General features: G+C 39.9%; 1 protein-coding gene across 2 annotated transcripts; it reads left to right on the plus strand.

Moving 5' to 3' along the window:
- The first annotated feature begins 1886 nt into the window (after positions 1 to 1886).
- LOC124111318 (glycine N-acyltransferase-like) lies at positions 1887 to 8243 on the plus strand. 2 transcript variants are annotated; one of them, XM_046470970.2, is made up of 5 exons: positions 1887 to 2171; positions 2639 to 2755; positions 3047 to 3155; positions 6474 to 6588; positions 7405 to 8243. In XM_046470970.2, the coding sequence occupies exons 1-5, from the start codon at positions 2094 to 2096 to the stop codon at positions 7814 to 7816; spliced, it is 831 nt and encodes a 276-aa protein (XP_046326926.2). In that variant the 5' UTR covers positions 1887 to 2093; the 3' UTR covers positions 7817 to 8243. The 2 variants fall into 2 exon arrangements, with proteins under 2 accessions (XP_046326926.2, XP_046326927.2); XM_046470971.2 differs by lacking the exon at positions 2639 to 2755.
- The last annotated feature ends 10250 nt before the right edge of the window (positions 8244 to 18493 follow it).

Consider the following 18493-nt stretch of genomic DNA (forward strand, 5'->3'; position numbering starts at 1 on the left):
CCATTCGGATCAGTCCATATATGGAGCTCCTGTGACTGGGCCATAAAACTGACCTAAATAACACTTGGAGAGCCGGCCTTCATATACAGGACCATGTCACTAATAATAATGATAACGAACAAACTCTCAGACGAGGCCAAAGTCCTGTGATACAACATATTTTCGAGGTCAGTGGAACACGGCACTGACGCAAAATATATATTGCGGCCAGCATTACGGCTGTGCATTGAATTCCATTGCATTAAAATACTACAGTATTAAAATAATGCAGCCTTGATGCAAATTCTCCGACATGCTCATTTTGCTTCAACTTTGTTTGCTACCAACGTGGCTGTATCACAAATATCAAGACATGTGAAGATCCGGGGTAAAATAGGTCTTCAGCAACCCATGCTTGCCGTCAATGGCAACTATGCTAGTCGTAAGAGGCGACCAACAGGATCGCATGTCAGCGTATCCTAATTGAGTGGATCGATGTTCATGATGCCAATCACTGGATTGTCTGGTCCAGACTCGATTATTTACAGACCGCCGTGATATAGCTGGAATATTGCTGAGTGCGGCGCTAAACAGTAAACGATGTGCGTTGCACCACAAAGGCATGTAACGCAAAAATTAGCAGCAAGATATATCCGGTCACTAACGGGGTCAAAGTACTATGTAACGGGAACACCGAATCATTGCGCCGTGTAGAGGTTACTTTAGTTTTATGGCAGGTGTGTCGCCATTTTGGTTTATTGCAAATTAAGGCCACGTAGTTACAGAAACGAAACATACAAATCATGGAGATGACATGTTAATGCCACTATATTACAGCATTACGATATACTCCCAAATCATCTTTATGTAGCTACTTGCTGCAGCATCTGACTGTTTCTGGTAATTAACCCTTGATGTAATAATCCTATGTCGTTTTTTCTCTCAAGGACTCATTTTCCGAATGACAACGTGTATACAAAAAACGAACTATTATCCGGAACTCGCCATTAACAACATTTCACATTCCTAAAGAATCAAATTATTATTTTTTTTAAATTTGTTTATTTTCAATGAATGTTGAACACTGACATCTTAGATTACATGTAATATGGCTCAATTTCACACACTACACTTTTGATTGATGTTTGGATGCTTATGTTCACAGATCATATTTTGAATTGCTTTGTTCCATATTTTAAACTAATCCAGCCCCCCTTGGGTTTGTACGCAGTGCAACGAACAGGGGCTTGTAACGGAAAAATTAGCAGCAAGATATATACGGTCACTAACAGGGATCATGGTACAATATAAAAGTACGTATCCCAATTACTTACATCGAAGCTAATGATATCAATCCCTGGATTGTTTCACACAGACTCGATTATTTACAGATCACATATACATGGAATATTGCTGAGAGCGACGTTAAACAACAAACAAATAAAGAAACAAACACACAAACAAAGAGGAATAGGTAGGGTGATACCGGGTTTCCCTGTCTACAACCCCTTTCTAAAATGAAAAAATATGGAAGAACCCATTTTGTTTAACAGATGTTGATTTATTGGCAGTTAAAATCTTTCAATTTTTTCCAGTATTTGTTAAATTGTTTAGAGACAATGTCATAATCATTTTCAAAATCAATTTATAAAAGTAGGTCTGGCTTGTTTAATCTTCTAGTTTCAAAGATATCATCAAATTATTTATTTAAATATTTACATTTATACATCTTCCCGGCATGGTATCTAAGTGGGATCGCTTATATAAAACCGACATATAAAACATACACCGACAAATAAAACACACAGTGACACACACAAACACGTACGCACGCTGAACACCATTTCAACAGAATCGGCCTGGGGCAATCGACTCGAGTATTTGTATATTAGCTGTGACAGTGTAAATATCACACTGTCCCCCGAAGTCCGCCGCGATAGCCTGTGTCGTGGCTGTGGCCCTTGTTGGGAGTTTTTAAACGTGGAAAACCTGACAGCGTTAGCCGTTCCAACAGGTAGTGTCAATTAGCGTTGTATATGTTTGATTGATTTGTGTACGTGGTAGTGTCACAGGATTTGATTAAAAGGTTTGTCGCTGAAAACGCATCTCGCAACATGGCGCCATATAAGCTGTCCTGCGAGGATTGGAAAGACGCCGCCATGAAACTGAGGGACCGTCACAGAAGTATTATGGTAAGATATTGTCACTGGAGGAGTGTTCATTTTTCAAGAGGCTTTTCAGTCTCGGAACAATAATATGTTGTGTTATTAGGTATTTGGTGATGAGATAATGTATCTATCTGAAAATATTTAATACTTATGTCACTGGACTTAAATCACACGTTCCTTCACTTATTACGGTGTATGGTGTATTTATTTTGAAGGTGTACAGTGTATGTGGATTACAGGTTACGGATTAGGTATTATATGTGTATGTTGTGTTTGAGTTAGGGACCGACCATTTGATATAAATAAATTGAATAAATTCTTGAACAAAATATAATTATGCTTCATACTGTTGGAAAAAAAGGAAATTGCCTGCCACAAAAATAACAGTGCGAGGTGTTTTTCTTAAATAAAATCAGGATCTAATCTGGTTTTATGGTTGTAGCTGAAACATATCTAGTCTTGATACAGGTCACGGTATGTGCACATTACAGGTGTATGGCTTGCTCACAAAGCTGCTGAGGGGAAAGTGGGAAGGGTTCGAGATCTGGGCGGATAGCTGGCCTGAGTTCAAATCCCTCGTCGTTAAACCATCCGGCGAAAAACAGATGGTAAGATGTACTTGGAAGAAAGTGTCTCGTTCCGAGCACAGACATATGTTAGCCATGTCCTCGAATCTGTCATATTTAAATTTTATTCGAACTTCGAAAATTGTTTACCCATGAACAATCATGTTATTCGAACTGTACTTCGACATGGAATTAGAGGATCATTCTCGACAACTCTGTGTTTCCGTGTCTAGCGATTGAGTGGTGACGGATGGTTGAAATGGGAGAAAGTAAGGAGTTATTAACGATGAATCTTTATGTTCAGTACAGCGTCGTTCATCCGCCATTTTGCAGGATCCCTACACTGGGAAGTTTTACTTCGTAGACAGTGAAGACGTGGCGAGTATGACGTCACTCCTTGATGACCCGCGGATTATTACGTGGAATGATGACATCAATCTCTGTACGTATAACAAACATTCACGTACGAGTTCAGAGAAGTGTAACTCACATATATGCCCTTTCACTTACATACTGGCATTAAAATCATCTCCAAATTTTGTTTGCACAAATATATCTTCTGTTTAAAGCCAAATATATAAACGCTATACAATGAGACACAACCTCAATCACATAACACAGTTTGTACCAACAACACCAATTGAAACAAGTTGTGTGTTGAAACGGACCATTAGGTTTCGTCAAGTCTAGGCCTTGGCGTCGTGTTTATGTCAGAGTATCCTGCCAGAACTTTAAGGGAAGTAACTCTGTACGGCACCTCCAACTACCGGGGTACCTATGTATATCAGTTAGACAGTGGCGTGTTTCAAGTATGCAGACCCACCATTTTGTGTACACCACGTATTAAGGGCGAGGCTGAAGTTGAACACTGTCCAATCACAGCCACCACACACAGGTCAGAGTATCATCTAAAGGGGGCTGGCGGTAGTCAGTTTCTGTGTAGGTCTAGACTCTGTAATGGGGGAGTTGGATTGAGATGAGACACTGTTGTTGTGTAATAAGTAAGTCAAACGGTTAATGACTATACTAACAGGGCCAAATCACTCAGACCCAGTTCTTTATGCTAGCCCGGTGTGAACGTAGCCATATGTTTTTTACTGCATGACAATATATAACAAGAAAACATTGATGCAGAGCATCAAAGTTCCCCGCCATATGTGATGCCTCACAAACGCATAATTATGATGTTACTGAAAGGCATGAAGGAGCATAATTATATTAACCACAAATAACACAACGTTGTTGTGGAAAAAAATATTATTTATTTTGAGTATTGGGCAATACAGTATCAACTGTATTGTCCAATACTCAAAATACAAAAAATTTTTTTGCATAGGGTAGGTATATTTAAAAATAGTTTCTTGTTTAACGCCGCACTCAGCAGTATTGCAGCCATATGACGGCGGTCTGTAAATAATCCAGTCTGGACCAGATAATCCAGTGATTGACACCAAGAGCATCGAACTACGCAATTGGAATATGATGTTATGCATCGACCAAATCGGCGAGCCTGACTACCCAATCCTGTTCGTCGCCTCGTACGGCAAGCATGGGTTGCTGAAGACCTATTCTAACCTGGGTCTTTATTTAAAAAGTAGATCGAAGGAAATGGAAGCAATTTCTGGCACAAATGTAAACATGAGGAAATAGTATCAAAACTGCCAACAACATTGGCAGATGCACATACTCAAATAATAGATCACATTCTTTTTACACTTGGCATTTGGTTATAATAATGTAAATGAAAATACTAAGGGCTCCATATGGCAAAAAAGTCATACTAGATAAGGTCTTTTAGTCACAACCACAGATGCACATACTCAAAATATTATCACGTAGTTGGAGAACATTTCAATACCGGGACTAATCAATAACGGAGATTCCTCGTCTCTTGTTTTACGATTTTTGGTCAGTTTCTTTTTTTGTATTTCTTTCTTTCAAAGAATAGTAATTGTGATCATGATGAGTTGAGTTACTTGGTCTTTTTCTATGTACTGTTTTATATCCAGTGTCAGTAACTGTTGTGTAATGTGGTTTACTTGTAACAATGACTGGTTTGAGTTCATATGATGATGATTGATTGGTTTGTCGTTTAACGCCGCACTCAGCAATATCCCAGCAATATGACGGCGTTCTGTAAATAATCGAGTCTAGACCAGACAATCCAGTGCTTAATATCATGAGCATCGATCCACGCAATTGGGATCGATGCAATGCATCAACCAAAGCCTGACCACCCGATCCCGTTTGTCGCCTCTTACGACAAGCATAGTCGCCTGATATACTGTTAAGATGTAACATAACAATTCATCCATACTACTAAACAGAAGTAAAACCGCTTGTCCATTCGGATCAATCTGACCCAAACCATTCCGCTGATGAGAGTCAAATAATGCATACGAATCAAAATCCGTAAAAATTGCAATGGAGACATCATTAAAAGTTACCAAAAGTGACGGGGATATCAATATTGCTTGTTGAAATGATTCTATGAAATTTGTTTTCCCTGCTTCAATATTTGGAGCACCTGTGACGGAGCCATAAAACTGATCTGTTATGTAGACAATATCGCTTGAGGCTGTGGCTGCTGGGAGCTGATATGACCTAAATACCCCTCATAGCCTTCGGTGTTAACTATGTGACTGTAGGGAGCTGTGCCTTCATCCAACAGATTATCGAGGTCAGTGGCACACGGTACAGATTTGAGCCATGGGACACAAAATATATGAGTGACCAGAGCTACGGCTGTACATTGAATTCCATTAAACGGTTGAAAAATACTACAGCCTTGATGCAAATTCGCCGACACACTACTCCGATTTTGCTTTGACTTTGCTACCAAACGTTTCACATGTGGCTATGTGCGGTGCACTGATTAAAAAAACACACGGGGAACTGGGTTAATTCAAAATAAGAAATATAACTATTCCAAATATTTCCATTGAACATGAGCATCCAAACAATCAAAAGTGTGGTATGTAGAATGCGGAATTCAGCCATATTACATTTAAATTGAGATGTCGTCGTTGTTCATGAATAAGCATATTCAGAACATATTTTATATTATGCTGTTATTTACGATTTCCGGAGTACAGTTCTTCTTTTGTATACACCGTGAAAACCAGAAAATTAGTCCTTGAGGAAAAAAGGACATCGGATTACACATGAATGGTTTAATAATGTCAGCTAATGACCAGAAACGGTCAGATGCATCAATTAACTACTAGTATATAAAGACGATTTTGAAGTATCTCTTATTGCTTGAAAAGAATAGCATGAACATTCCACGCACTTGATTTGTATGTTTTGTTTCCGTAAATGCGTGGCTTGAAATTTCAATAAACCAACATGTCGACATACATGCTACAAAATTAACGTTTCCCGTATACTTCCCCGCCTTCAGGGCGGGAAGAATAAACGTTGTAATGTGTTGATAGGAAAAGGGATACAATGTTCGTCATTCTTTGTGTTTTTCGGTGTTAGTGGTTGGGTGCGTAGCCTAGTGGTTAATGTGTTCGTTCGTCACGCCGAAGACCCGGCTCGATTCCCCACATGCATGGGTACAATGTGTGAAGCCCATTTCTGGTGTCCCAAGCCGTGATATTGCTGGAATCTTACTAAAAGCGGCGTAAAACCATACTCACTTTCTTACGAAAAGAGGTATCATTACCGTCTGGAAGATCTGATGTTTATGAGATTGAAAACGTGGGAAGAATCTTATATATCTACAAAGAATAGTGTATTTGCTGTACTTTCACAGGCGTGTCCGACACAGTCTGGCCTCTGGTGGAACAGCGGGCCCGGGAGCGAGGCAACATCCGCTGGGTGGCAGATGCGCCGATATATACTGTATCACGTGACACATTAGTCGACATGTACGTCCTATGTTTTGTATAACACTATGACTGTATATATCACACTTATAACGGCTTGTTGTAGCTAAACGTCGTTGAACTCGGGTTTACCGTTGCTTAAACGTATTTATAATTCAACTGAACTCACTTCAATCGACTTTCTGTTCTTTCAAGTTTTTGTAGATCCTCTCGATGCAACTCTGTGTCCGTGTGTAACATCCGCCTTCTAATCTGACCAATTCTTTGTCCTTAGAGACATCCGTAGTCCACAAACGATAATTGTTTGCTATCAGCAGGGAGTCTCATCTGCCGGGCAAAAGAAAGTTTTTGTTTTTTGTTTAACGCCCATTCAGCAATAATCCAGCTGTATGATGGCTGTAAATAATCGAATCTGGACCAGACAAACCAGTGATTGATATCATGAGCATCGATATACGCAATTGGAAACGTGATGGCATGCATCAACCAAGTCAGCGAGCCTGACCACCCGCTCCCGTTAGACGCCTCTTACGAAAAGAAAGTATTGACGCATTATGATGGTGGCAAAAACGAAATAGATAAGAAATGTTTATTCGATGGTGATGTATTTAATACGGATACATTTTTGCGTTTTGGAACTTAATTGTGCAGTGTTTCGGCGAATGTTTTCAGCCTAGTAACGTTTTGATAACGTTTGTAATTTTTCGGTCAAATCCAGTTTTCAAGCCTATACTTTCTTTTGCCTGGTAGTTCATATGTGGTACATATACATTACCTGCTATCATGTTGAAGTATTCTATCCTGATCTAATTCTAGACATGATAAGGATAATCTCAGCGAAAATCTTATTTTTCACAGAAAACCACCTGATGGATTTCAAGAAGTGCCAATGAGTGCTGATGCCATCTCGCACGTGAGTGAAAACTGGACGTTCAAGGTGTCCGGTATTGACCAGTTTACGCAGCTGTTGGTCGAGAGGGAATATCCGACAGTTTGTTTCCGAGACCCGACAGGGGCATTGGCTGCGTACGCCGCGACTCAGTTCCACAACTTACTCGGAATGCTACATGTTCTTCCTGCATTCCGTGGAAAGAAGTTGGGCTCGGCTGCCATGAGTGTACTGGCTCGGAAAACCTTGGCGGAAGACGCCGTTGTCGGAGTGCTCGTGAGTGACAACAACGCTGTCTCCATCCACATGCATACGAAACTCGGGTTCAAAGCCGTACCGGGTAGTAAGGTGAATTGGTCTTTGTACACCTGTTCCGGTTAGGCTCACAGGGTTTTTTTCACCCAAATACTAGTACTTACTGTGGATATAAAGAAAGTCCTTTCTTGATTGTATTAAGGATTATGTTTCATCCTTGAGTCAGGGATTTGGTTTTCTTTTGCTGGACCGAGCAATATACCTCTTTTTGTACGGATTGTTATGGAGCGTTGGAATCCAGTACAAAAGAGGTGTGAACATGTCTTCAGGTTTTAGAGTCAAAAGTTGACAGTACTGATGCATAGATTTGACAGATTTCCTCAGGTTACATACTGGCCTTATATGTGGCATTACGAAAGAAATGGGCTTCACACATTGTACTCATGCCGGGAATCGAACCCGGGTCTTCGGCGTGACGAGCAAACGCTTTAACTGGGCTACCCGGCCGCCCCTCGCCGATACCAAGTTCTTTGATTAAACATTTAATGTAGTGATTCTTACATATAATGGTTCTGTTATTTGTACTCTCTTGAAAATCACATTGGTGAAAACGGTTGAGTAAACTAGAGAGATCATCTTTGGTCTTTAATATTACTTACTGAGTTTTTTCAGGATTATACAAATATTTGAAAACATCTTATAATTAATTTCAACGTTCCTGTGTAGCAGAGGTCGACTGTTACGTGTCCTCAAAATATAGGATGCTGGTGACACAAGGTTTACAACAATAATATAAATAATTCACTTTAGTTAAAAAAAACAATATCCGTTAATTCCAAGTTTATATAACTGACAACTGACTGTCCATTCGTGAAAATAATGGATCATTTTAACAATAGAGTAGCGTAAAAAATATGTTTAAAGTTAAGAGTCAACATCGTTAAAAAATGTAATCATTTTAGAAATTCAAAATATGAATATCTGTGTGTATTATTTCATATTTTTTGAAAATGTTCATATGCACATAGCACAAGTTGTCATGCTGGAATCAGTTTTGATTTGATTCCCTAATTTAAAGCTGGGGTACCAGAGATATACCAGTAACAAGGGTGATTAAAAATGTAAGTCTCTCCAACTGATGCATAGTCGTCATGGACCGAAGGATACCAGAGTGGCCGATACCACAGTGGGGCAGGATACGCTCACCTTTTGGCGAAGACCTGGTATCATCACTAAAACACTTTGTATTACTTCTGGACATGTCACTGTAAAGCTTCTCCCGGTAACATCCTCACAGCCAAATCTCTGTTCAAACATCTACAATTCATGTCTGTTGGTTGTTGTTGGTTTGTTGTTTAACGCCGCACTCAGCAATATTCCAGCGGTCTGTAAATAATCGAGTCTGGACCAGACATTCCAGTGATTGACATCATGAGCATCGATCCACGCAATTGGGATCGATGACATGCATCACCCAAGCCAGCGAGCTGACCACCCGATCCCGTTAGTCGCCTCTTACGACAAGCATAGTCGCCTTTTACGGCAAGCATGGGTTGCTGAAGATCTATTCTACCCCGGATCCTCACGGGTAATGCTTTGTTAGGGGATACTTTTGGTTTGTTTTACAGATTACGAAATTTTGGTCGGTAGGTCGAAAAATATTTTTCTTAAAATTCCAAAAGAAAAGACACTATGATTTAGAATTTGCAAACCTTTTAAAATAACGCTGCATAATATATAACTATAGTTTAAACCAAACGCATCAAACATGAAAAAACTCCCAACAAACATGCCAATATTATCACCTTAACAGAGAAGAGGTAGCAGCATGATACAGATGGGGGCTGCCCATGACCACGTGGCAACAACCTTGGGCTGTGTGCGCGTCACAATCACCAGAGTGATGACTGACTCGCTTCCACCTAAATGACAGTACTGTACAGGCGTAGGCGTGGTAGATCAGCCGTGACAAGGCCCAACGAGGACCACTACCTCAGGGACACATGTTTGGCTACAGGTTCTACTTCACCAAATCAGAACCAGTTTGTTCAACAAGCAGTGTTCGTAGCCTTCAGTGCAGATTGAACCATCTGGCAGCTGTGATTGGATGATTTTGTATAAGCTTTTTATGTTTTTAAAAGGTACATCCATTCAGAAATTAAAACTGATCATGTTTTTTCTATATTTAGAGCTCTCTTTTCAACATGATGTCTTATGCTGAATGTGACCACATATATTTTCAAGCACGTGACATTTGGTGCGAAACTGGGGGTGGTGTGTTTAGCTTCCTGTACTCGGAAAAGGAGCTGGCTGAGCTAGTCATTTTTTTTATTGTTGCTCTAAGGACAAACTGTGCACACACGTACAGGTAATAGCTGTTGAATGCTCAGTTATGTTTGAAATAAATATAACGTTACTATAGAAGTCTATGAGAAAACATTTGGTTGTGTGTAACCATCAGCGGCAACCATCATTGGTCGACCAGTCAGGACAGTGTCAAGGTGATTGAGGCTGCATGCTATTCCGGCGTATAAACAGTTCCGAGAAGTGGGTCTTAGAGGCCAACATCGTCGACCTCAGAGATTGAGACTGGCATGTCAATGGCAGAACAGGAACTGACAAAGAGTTACCTTTTCTGATAAGAATCGGTTCTGTCGTAACTGCGTTTTGAGCTTAAGGGGACCCTACAGCAGATACCTCAGCGTATTGCCGTTCACTGTCGTCATGGTGAGTAAAGCCATCAACAACTCACCTGGACGTCGGAGTTTCTCTAAGTCAAGGAGTGAGGGGTCATTCGGCAGTTACTCCTACTTATTCCACCGACATTCATGTCCTGGTCGGCTAAAACCGCACTCTCCTCTCCTAATGCTGACGGTATCATTTTAAAGTGTGAACGACTAATCAACCCCCCCCCCCCCCCAAAAAAAAAAAAAAAAAAAAAAAAAAATTATAAATAAAAAAATAAATAAAAAAAAATAAATAAATAAATAAATAAATAAATAAACAAAAAACATGGAAGAATTGCTCGTTTTGTCCGAGAATCCTGCCGGAAAACGTTAGCATGAGGAATTTAAATGTATTTGTAGACATTTGTCCAGTACGCGAGCAACTCTCGTTCCGCCTGCTTAATATATCCCTCTAGCGCGGCGACGGAATAACAATGTTGTGGGTAGGTACATACAACTCCCCTTGGAAGTAATAGGTCCGTATGCACGGAACTATCCCGATTCTGTATGCTGACAAGCGCCAAGGCCCATACTGGTCGGAGGAGGCCTCTGGATTCTAAAATTCAAAGAAATAAGTACATAAACATAAATACTAACTTGAAACTAAATATTATGTATCATCCATGTTTCATAAGAAAGGTTTCCATGGATTATGAAACCTAGTAAGTGTCCGACTGCATTTATCGCGAATCTTGACCCGCAAGTAGTAACCGACTGTATCTTACACAGTATGATAATAATTGTCACAAGTGGGCTTGTTTGTTAATACTCGAGTCTGGACCAGACAATCTAGTGATTGACATCAGAAGCATTGATCCACGTAATTGGGATACGATGACGTGCATCAACCAAGTCATCGAGCCTGACCCTGCACCCGATCCCGTTAGTCGCCTCTTACGACAAGCATGGGTTGCTGAAGACCTGTATTCTACCCCCATCCTCACGGGTCTTCACAAGTAGGTGACGGTCACCTCACGCTAGTAACCATGCGAGTAAGCAACATCTTATGATAGTAAAAGTCGGTATCAACATGTACCATCACAACATGTTTCACGGTCGTCCGTATATTTGTACAACATAACCATGAAGCATTTAATTCTCATGACTGTATTTCGATTCTCATCATTGTATTTCACGTCACATGACTGTATTTCGATTCTCATCATTGTATTTCACGTTATATGACTGTATTTCGATTCTCATCATTGTATTTCACATCACATGCCTGTATTTCGATTCTCATCATTGTATTTCACGTCACATGACTGTATTTCGATTCTCATCATTGTATTTAACGTCACATGACTGTATTTCGATTCTCATCATTGTATTTCACGTCACATGACTATTTGAATTCTCATCATTGTATTTCACGTCACATGACTGTATTTCGATTCTCATCATTGTATTTCACGTCACATGACTATTTGAATTCTCATCATTGTATTTCACGTCACATGACTGTATTTCGATTCTCATCATTGTATTTTACGTCACATAACCGTATTTGAATTCTCATCATTGTATTTCACGTCACATGACTGTATTTCGATTCTCATCATTGTATTTCACGTCACATGACTGTATTTCGATTCTCATCATTGTATTTCACGTCACATGACTGTATTTCGATTCTCATCATTGTATTTCACGTTATATGACTGTATTTCGATTCTCATCATTGTATTTCACGTTATATGACTGTATTTCGATTCTCATCATTTTATTTCACGTCACATGACTGTATTTCGATTCTCATCATTGTATTTCACGTTATATGACTGTATTTCGATTCTCATCATTGTATTTCACGTTATATGACTGTATTTCGATTCTCATCATTGTATTTCACGTCACATGACTGTATTTCGATTCTCATCATTGTATTTCACGTCACATGACTGTATTTCGATTCTCATCATTGTATTTCACGTCACATGACTGTATTTCGATTCTCATCATTGTATTTCACGTCACATGACTGTATTTCGATTCTCATCATTGTATTTCACGTTATATGACTGTATTTCGATTCTCATCATTGTATTTCACGTCACATTACTGTATTTCGATTCTCATCATTGTATTTCACGTCACATGACTGTATTTCGATTCTCATCATTGTATTTCACGTTATATGACTGTATTTCGATTCTCATCATTGTATTTCACGTTATATGACTGTATTTCGATTCTCATCATTGTATTTCACGTTATATGACTGTATTTCGATTCTCATCATTGTATTTCACGTCACATGACTATTTGAATTCTCATCATTGTATTTCACGTCACATGACTATTTGAATTCTCATCATTGTATTTCACGTCACATGACTGTATTTCGATTCTCATCATTGTATTTCACGTCACATGATTGTATTTCGATTCTCATCATTGTATTTCACGTCACATGACTGTATTTCGATTCTCATCATTGTATTTCACGTCACATTACTGTATTTCGATTCTCATCATTGTATTTCACGTCACATGCCTGTATTTCGATTCTCATCATTGTATTTCACGTTATATGACTGTATTTCGATTCTCATCATTGTATTTCACGTTATATGACTGTATTTCGATTCTCATCATTTTATTTCACGTCACATGACTGTATTTCGATTCTCATCATTGTATTTCACGTCACATGACTGTATTTCGATTCTCATCATTGTATTTCACGTCACATGACTGTATTTCGATTCTCATCATTGTATTTCACGTCACATGACTGTATTTCGATTCTCATCATTGTATTTCACGTCACATGACTGTATTTCGATTCTCATCATTGTATTACACGTTATATGACTGTATTTCGATTCTCATCATTGTATTTCACGTCACATTACTGTATTTCGATTCTCATCATTGTATTTCACGTCACATGACTGTATTTCGATTCTCATCATTGTATTTCACGTTATATGACTGTATTTCGATTCTCATCATTGTATTTCACGTTATATGCCTGTATTTCGATTCTCATCATTGTATTTCACGTTATATGACTGTATTTCGATTCTCATCATTGTATTTCACGTCACATGACTATTTGAATTCTCATCATTGTATTTCACGTCACATGACTATTTGAATTCTCATCATTGTATTTCACGTCACATGACTGTATTTCGATTCTCATCATTGTATTTCACGTCACATGATTGTATTTCGATTCTCATCGTTGTATTTCACGTCACATGACTGTATTTCGATTCTCATCATTGTATTTCAATTCACTGTAAGCATGTTGTAGAACCAGACGACCCGTTGTCGTCATATTTTGTAGATTGTAATTCATTTCTTTTATTGTATATACACGCAAAGAGAACAATGCTTTGTAATGTCCCGCGAAATATTTACAACGTCCCATATGGACATCGCGACCGTGACCTTCTCGTAGAAGTCATAGTAGTTTAGGAACGTAGAGCCATGCGACCGTTTTATTATACACGCATAGAGAACAATGCTTTGTAATGACCCCGAAATATTTACAACGTCCCCTGAGGACTGAGCGGCCGGTAACTTTATCGTAGAAGTAGTAAGGGCAATTTGACCCGTGAATATGAAATATATTATCAACCAACACATAACTGTAAATAATCCAAGTATTCTAAATATTTTCAACAAGACATTTAACAATAACCAGTACACATTCTCAACATATACGCACGATTATATTTTCCTGTATCCTTGTGACAACTTAATACTCTTAACACCGTAGTAAATGTTCTACAGCATAGGCTAGGTCCATTCACATTGCATAATGTAATGATAACCCTTAAAATAAAACACATACGAAATCTGCAATGTCTGAACTGAAAAGGAAACGAAATCTGCTGTGTCTGAACTGAAAAGGAAACGAAATCTGCAGTGTCTGAACTGAAAAGGAAACGGAATCTGCAGTGTCTGAACTGAAAAGGAAACGAAATCTGCTCTGTATGAACTGAAAAGGAAACGGACTTGGTTGATGCATGTCATCGATCCCAATTGCGTGGATCGATGCTCATGATGTCAATCACTGGATTGTCTGCTCCAGAATCGAGAAAGGTGTCCTCGGTAGAAGGGAACTCCGAGCTATGGAAATTTGTCTCGGAACGACAAAAGGAAAAAACAACAAATTTTCGGATCGTCTTAAACATTTTGTTCAAGAAAACCCCCGCAGATTCCACCATGCCGTACCTGCGTTTTGAGCCAAAGGCCTCATCACATTGCCGTTCCGTGTCGTCATGGTCAGTTAAGCCATGATTCTGAAACTCACCTGGTCATCAGAGGTTCTCAAAGCCAAGGAGTGAGGCGTTGTACTGCCTTCCCCAAACGTGACGTAGGTTCTGGCAGTCATCAGTTTACCGCTAAGGCACAGTCTTGTAAACTGTTGTTATGCAATAAGGAAAGCACACGTGGGGACATTTACTACCGTGTGGTAGATCATAACTTTATAGAAACAGGAGTCATTCCAGCATGGCATAAACACTGAAAGAAGCGTCAGAGAAATCATTAAGCTTATCCCTATACAGCAAAACATCTATTAAAACAAAACCTATGTGGAGATTTTACGTGCGCATCATACAATCTACACGTGGTTTCTGATGATAATTTGATTAAAATTTTCACATACTGAATATACACAAACATAGCATAATTAATTTACATTTAAAACATAATTAAAAGGTTCTAAACGATATAGTTGATAGACATGTCCTATGGATGACTGAAATTCGACCTGATACAGCATGCATTGCTGAAAACCAATGTAGGGAACCCATAGAACCTTTGTCGCTGTTGCGACCGACATACGTAGAACGAACGTTCTAATTCTAGCGGGGCGGTCGGGTAGCCTAGTGGTTAAAGCGTTCGCTCGTCACGCCGAAGACCCGGGTTCGAATCCCGACATGGGTACAATGTGTGAAGCCCATTTCTGGTGTCCCCCGCCGTGATATTGCTGGAATATTGCTAAAAGCGGCGTAAAACCAAACTCACTCACTCACTCTAATTCTAGCACTTCCAGTCCCAAACTTGCAAACCACTAAATAAAATACTTCTATTACATGTAACGGCATAGGGGTGATTGGATAATCAAAGTACACCGTCGACGAGGATGACGGCAGGTACGTTGTTGTGTTCAGGAGGAAGCGCCGTATGGTGGAGGTAGCGTCATGCTGTGTGGGGAGGAATCCATGGTGACGTCAAATCATATTTGGTCGGTTTCGAGTGACCGGGTATATTGACCGGGTACTTCGTCCGTTGTTCCGCCTATTCTGCAGCAGACCCTTAACTACCTGTCCCATAACGCAAGACCGCACTGGGTAAGGATTACGACCAAATGTCTGCACGTCAAACACGCCAACCTCTTGCCCTCGCAGGCAAGATCTCCCGACATGTCCCCTGAAGTTAATATGTGAGATTTATTTTCTGGATCGCCTTATAAGAGAACGACCATTTCCTCCACTCATAAGTGAAGGCACTGATCAGGCACTGGTTGAGGAAAGGCGCCGGATCCCGGTTGCTTTCGTCAGACCTCTACCTTCTCGAGTAGCCTGTTTTCCGTGTCAATGGAGAACACGCATTATTGACTGATCGTGTGATTTCAGTGCCCGGGACGCCATCTGTGACAATTATCTGTTAAAATTCTTCACACATAACACATGACACATGACATCAAACATAACACATAAAACATAAACCATGACACACGACGATGTGCGTTTTGAACAGCTTTAATATCTTTTCGGAAAATGCAGATTTCTTTCTTATGCCCGTCAGTGTAATCACTGTATATTTTTATTGCCTCATGATGTAGGTAGTAAAAAATAAATGAAGTGGGGGCTGGAGCTTTTAAGATACAATTTAATCAAGTTACATAACGTATTTATATTGATATCATTTTATTTATTTCAGATCGACGAAATAAAAACATCACTTCATTATAAGTTTTTAATTAAAAACAGAACAATTCTCATTTCAGTTCATCGGAGTCGGCGGATCCATAAACCAAGTTTTAAAAAAACCCGTGAAGATCCGGAGTAGAATATGTCTTCAGCAACCCATGCGTGCCGTAAAAGGCGACAATGCTTGTCGTAAGAGGCGACAAAAAGGATTGGGTGGTAAAACTCGCTGACTTGGTTGATGCAAGTCATCGTATCCCAAATGCGCAGCGCATGATATCAATCACTAGATTGTCTGGTCTCGAATATGTACACAGACCACCTCCATATAGTTGGAATGTTGCTGAGTGTGGTGGCGTTTAAACAACAAACCAACAATTATGTCATGACTATGGACTAGCACTATAAAGCCGTCATAACTAACACTCCGCACAACTAACAGACCGGCGTGATACAGCTGGTATATTGCTGAATGCAGCGTACAAACAATACAAAACCCCGTCTGGACTCATCAATCTATTACTTTGAACACATGGCTCCAAGCTGCGACCAATTCATAATACAAGGAGCCATGCATTATACAACACTTCAAATATCATCTACCCGTTTAAACATTCTCACAGACGCTGTTCGTCACAGTTTTTGACCTTAAACATGAGACTCTTTGGTGTGTGACACAGACACAGGCGTACATATGCTTTGCCGTGAGGCCGGTTTCGCTGAATGGAGATTGGTGACGTAGCACCGGGTTGTTGTCGTTATTGCAGGGCAACGTCACTTAGCAGCACAGAGGAACACGTTTGTAATCTCATCATATACATCCATGTGCGTTTGTACCCTACAAAGGGACGCCTTATAACGGGTGGCGTGGCACACTAACGACTGTCCCATGTGTTGTGGTAATACATGGAGTACGCTTGTACTCTCCAGAAGGGCACCTTATAACGGAAGGCGTGGCACACTAACGAGTGACCCAGATGCTGAAATAATACATGGAATACGTTTGCAGCCACCGAGAGCACAAACTACTACCCACCAAGGATCCATAGCTTTACCCACAAAGAACCCAGAGCTTTGCCCACCTAGAGCACAAACTACTACCAACCAAGGATCCATAGCTTTACCCACCTAGAGCACAAGATCCTACCCACTAAGAACTCAGAGCTTTATCCACCTAGAGCACAAAGTACTACCCACCAAGAACCCAGAGCTTTACCCACCTAGAGCACAAAGTACTACCCACCAAGAACCCATAGCTCTACCCACCTAGAGTTCTGAGTTTTATCCAAACTTCTGTCTTTCCTGTCAACATTTGTAGCACATGTTGCACGACAGTCTTCGTGGTATAGTGGGCGGTGCCTCTGCCTGGACATCAGAAAGTCAGTGGTTCGATCCCCGGCCGCTTTACATTTAAAGACGTTAAACGATGGTAGTTGTTACCGGTCTATCCAACTGTGCCCAACTTTGGGTGTGGAGGATTAAGGGATTAGGCTATAGTCTAATAAATCACATCACATAAATTGCATGTTGTTCCAACTTGGCTCCAGCGATCCACTTCAACAGGAAGCCAACGACAAGATGTTTTGAAATGAATCAGTGAGAACCATTATTTCTAACATAATTCATCATAATATTGCTCAGCTACAAGTTTGGATTAAAATATTCTATACCTTACAGCTTTTGATGATTCAAACATTTCAGATGACCATATTTGTAAATACTGATCTTGTAATCTATTTGACACAATACATTAGTGAATGGACAGAATTAAAACAATGTGAATGCCATATATACGTAAAACCAATCCTATTAATATTAAATTCAATTGACAATAACCATTTATTCGTATTGCCTTCAGCAAGCTGGTCATCTAATAACAGTTTGTACAATATATGAGAGATTTTAGTTGCTTTTCCTGACACGATACGGGGCCCAAAATGACACCATCCGTGCATGTATTTGGTTTGGTTGGTTTGTTGTTTAACGCCGCACTCAGCAATATTCCAGCTATATGACGGCTGTCTGTAAATAATCAAGTCCGGGCCAGACAGTCCAGTCCAGTCCAGTCCTACGTCAAAACCCATTTCACCACGCTTGGTTTATGTAAATTATAGTCATTGTATAAAGATCACGATGGCATGTTTCTGCTGAAAAGAGGTGATTTTAGGTCCGCTTCGATTCAC

This window comes from Haliotis rufescens, unplaced genomic scaffold (genome assembly GCF_023055435.1).
Source record: "Haliotis rufescens isolate VD_foot unplaced genomic scaffold, xgHalRufe1.0.p SCAF_15, whole genome shotgun sequence".
NCBI lineage: Eukaryota > Metazoa > Mollusca > Gastropoda > Lepetellida > Haliotidae > Haliotis > Haliotis rufescens.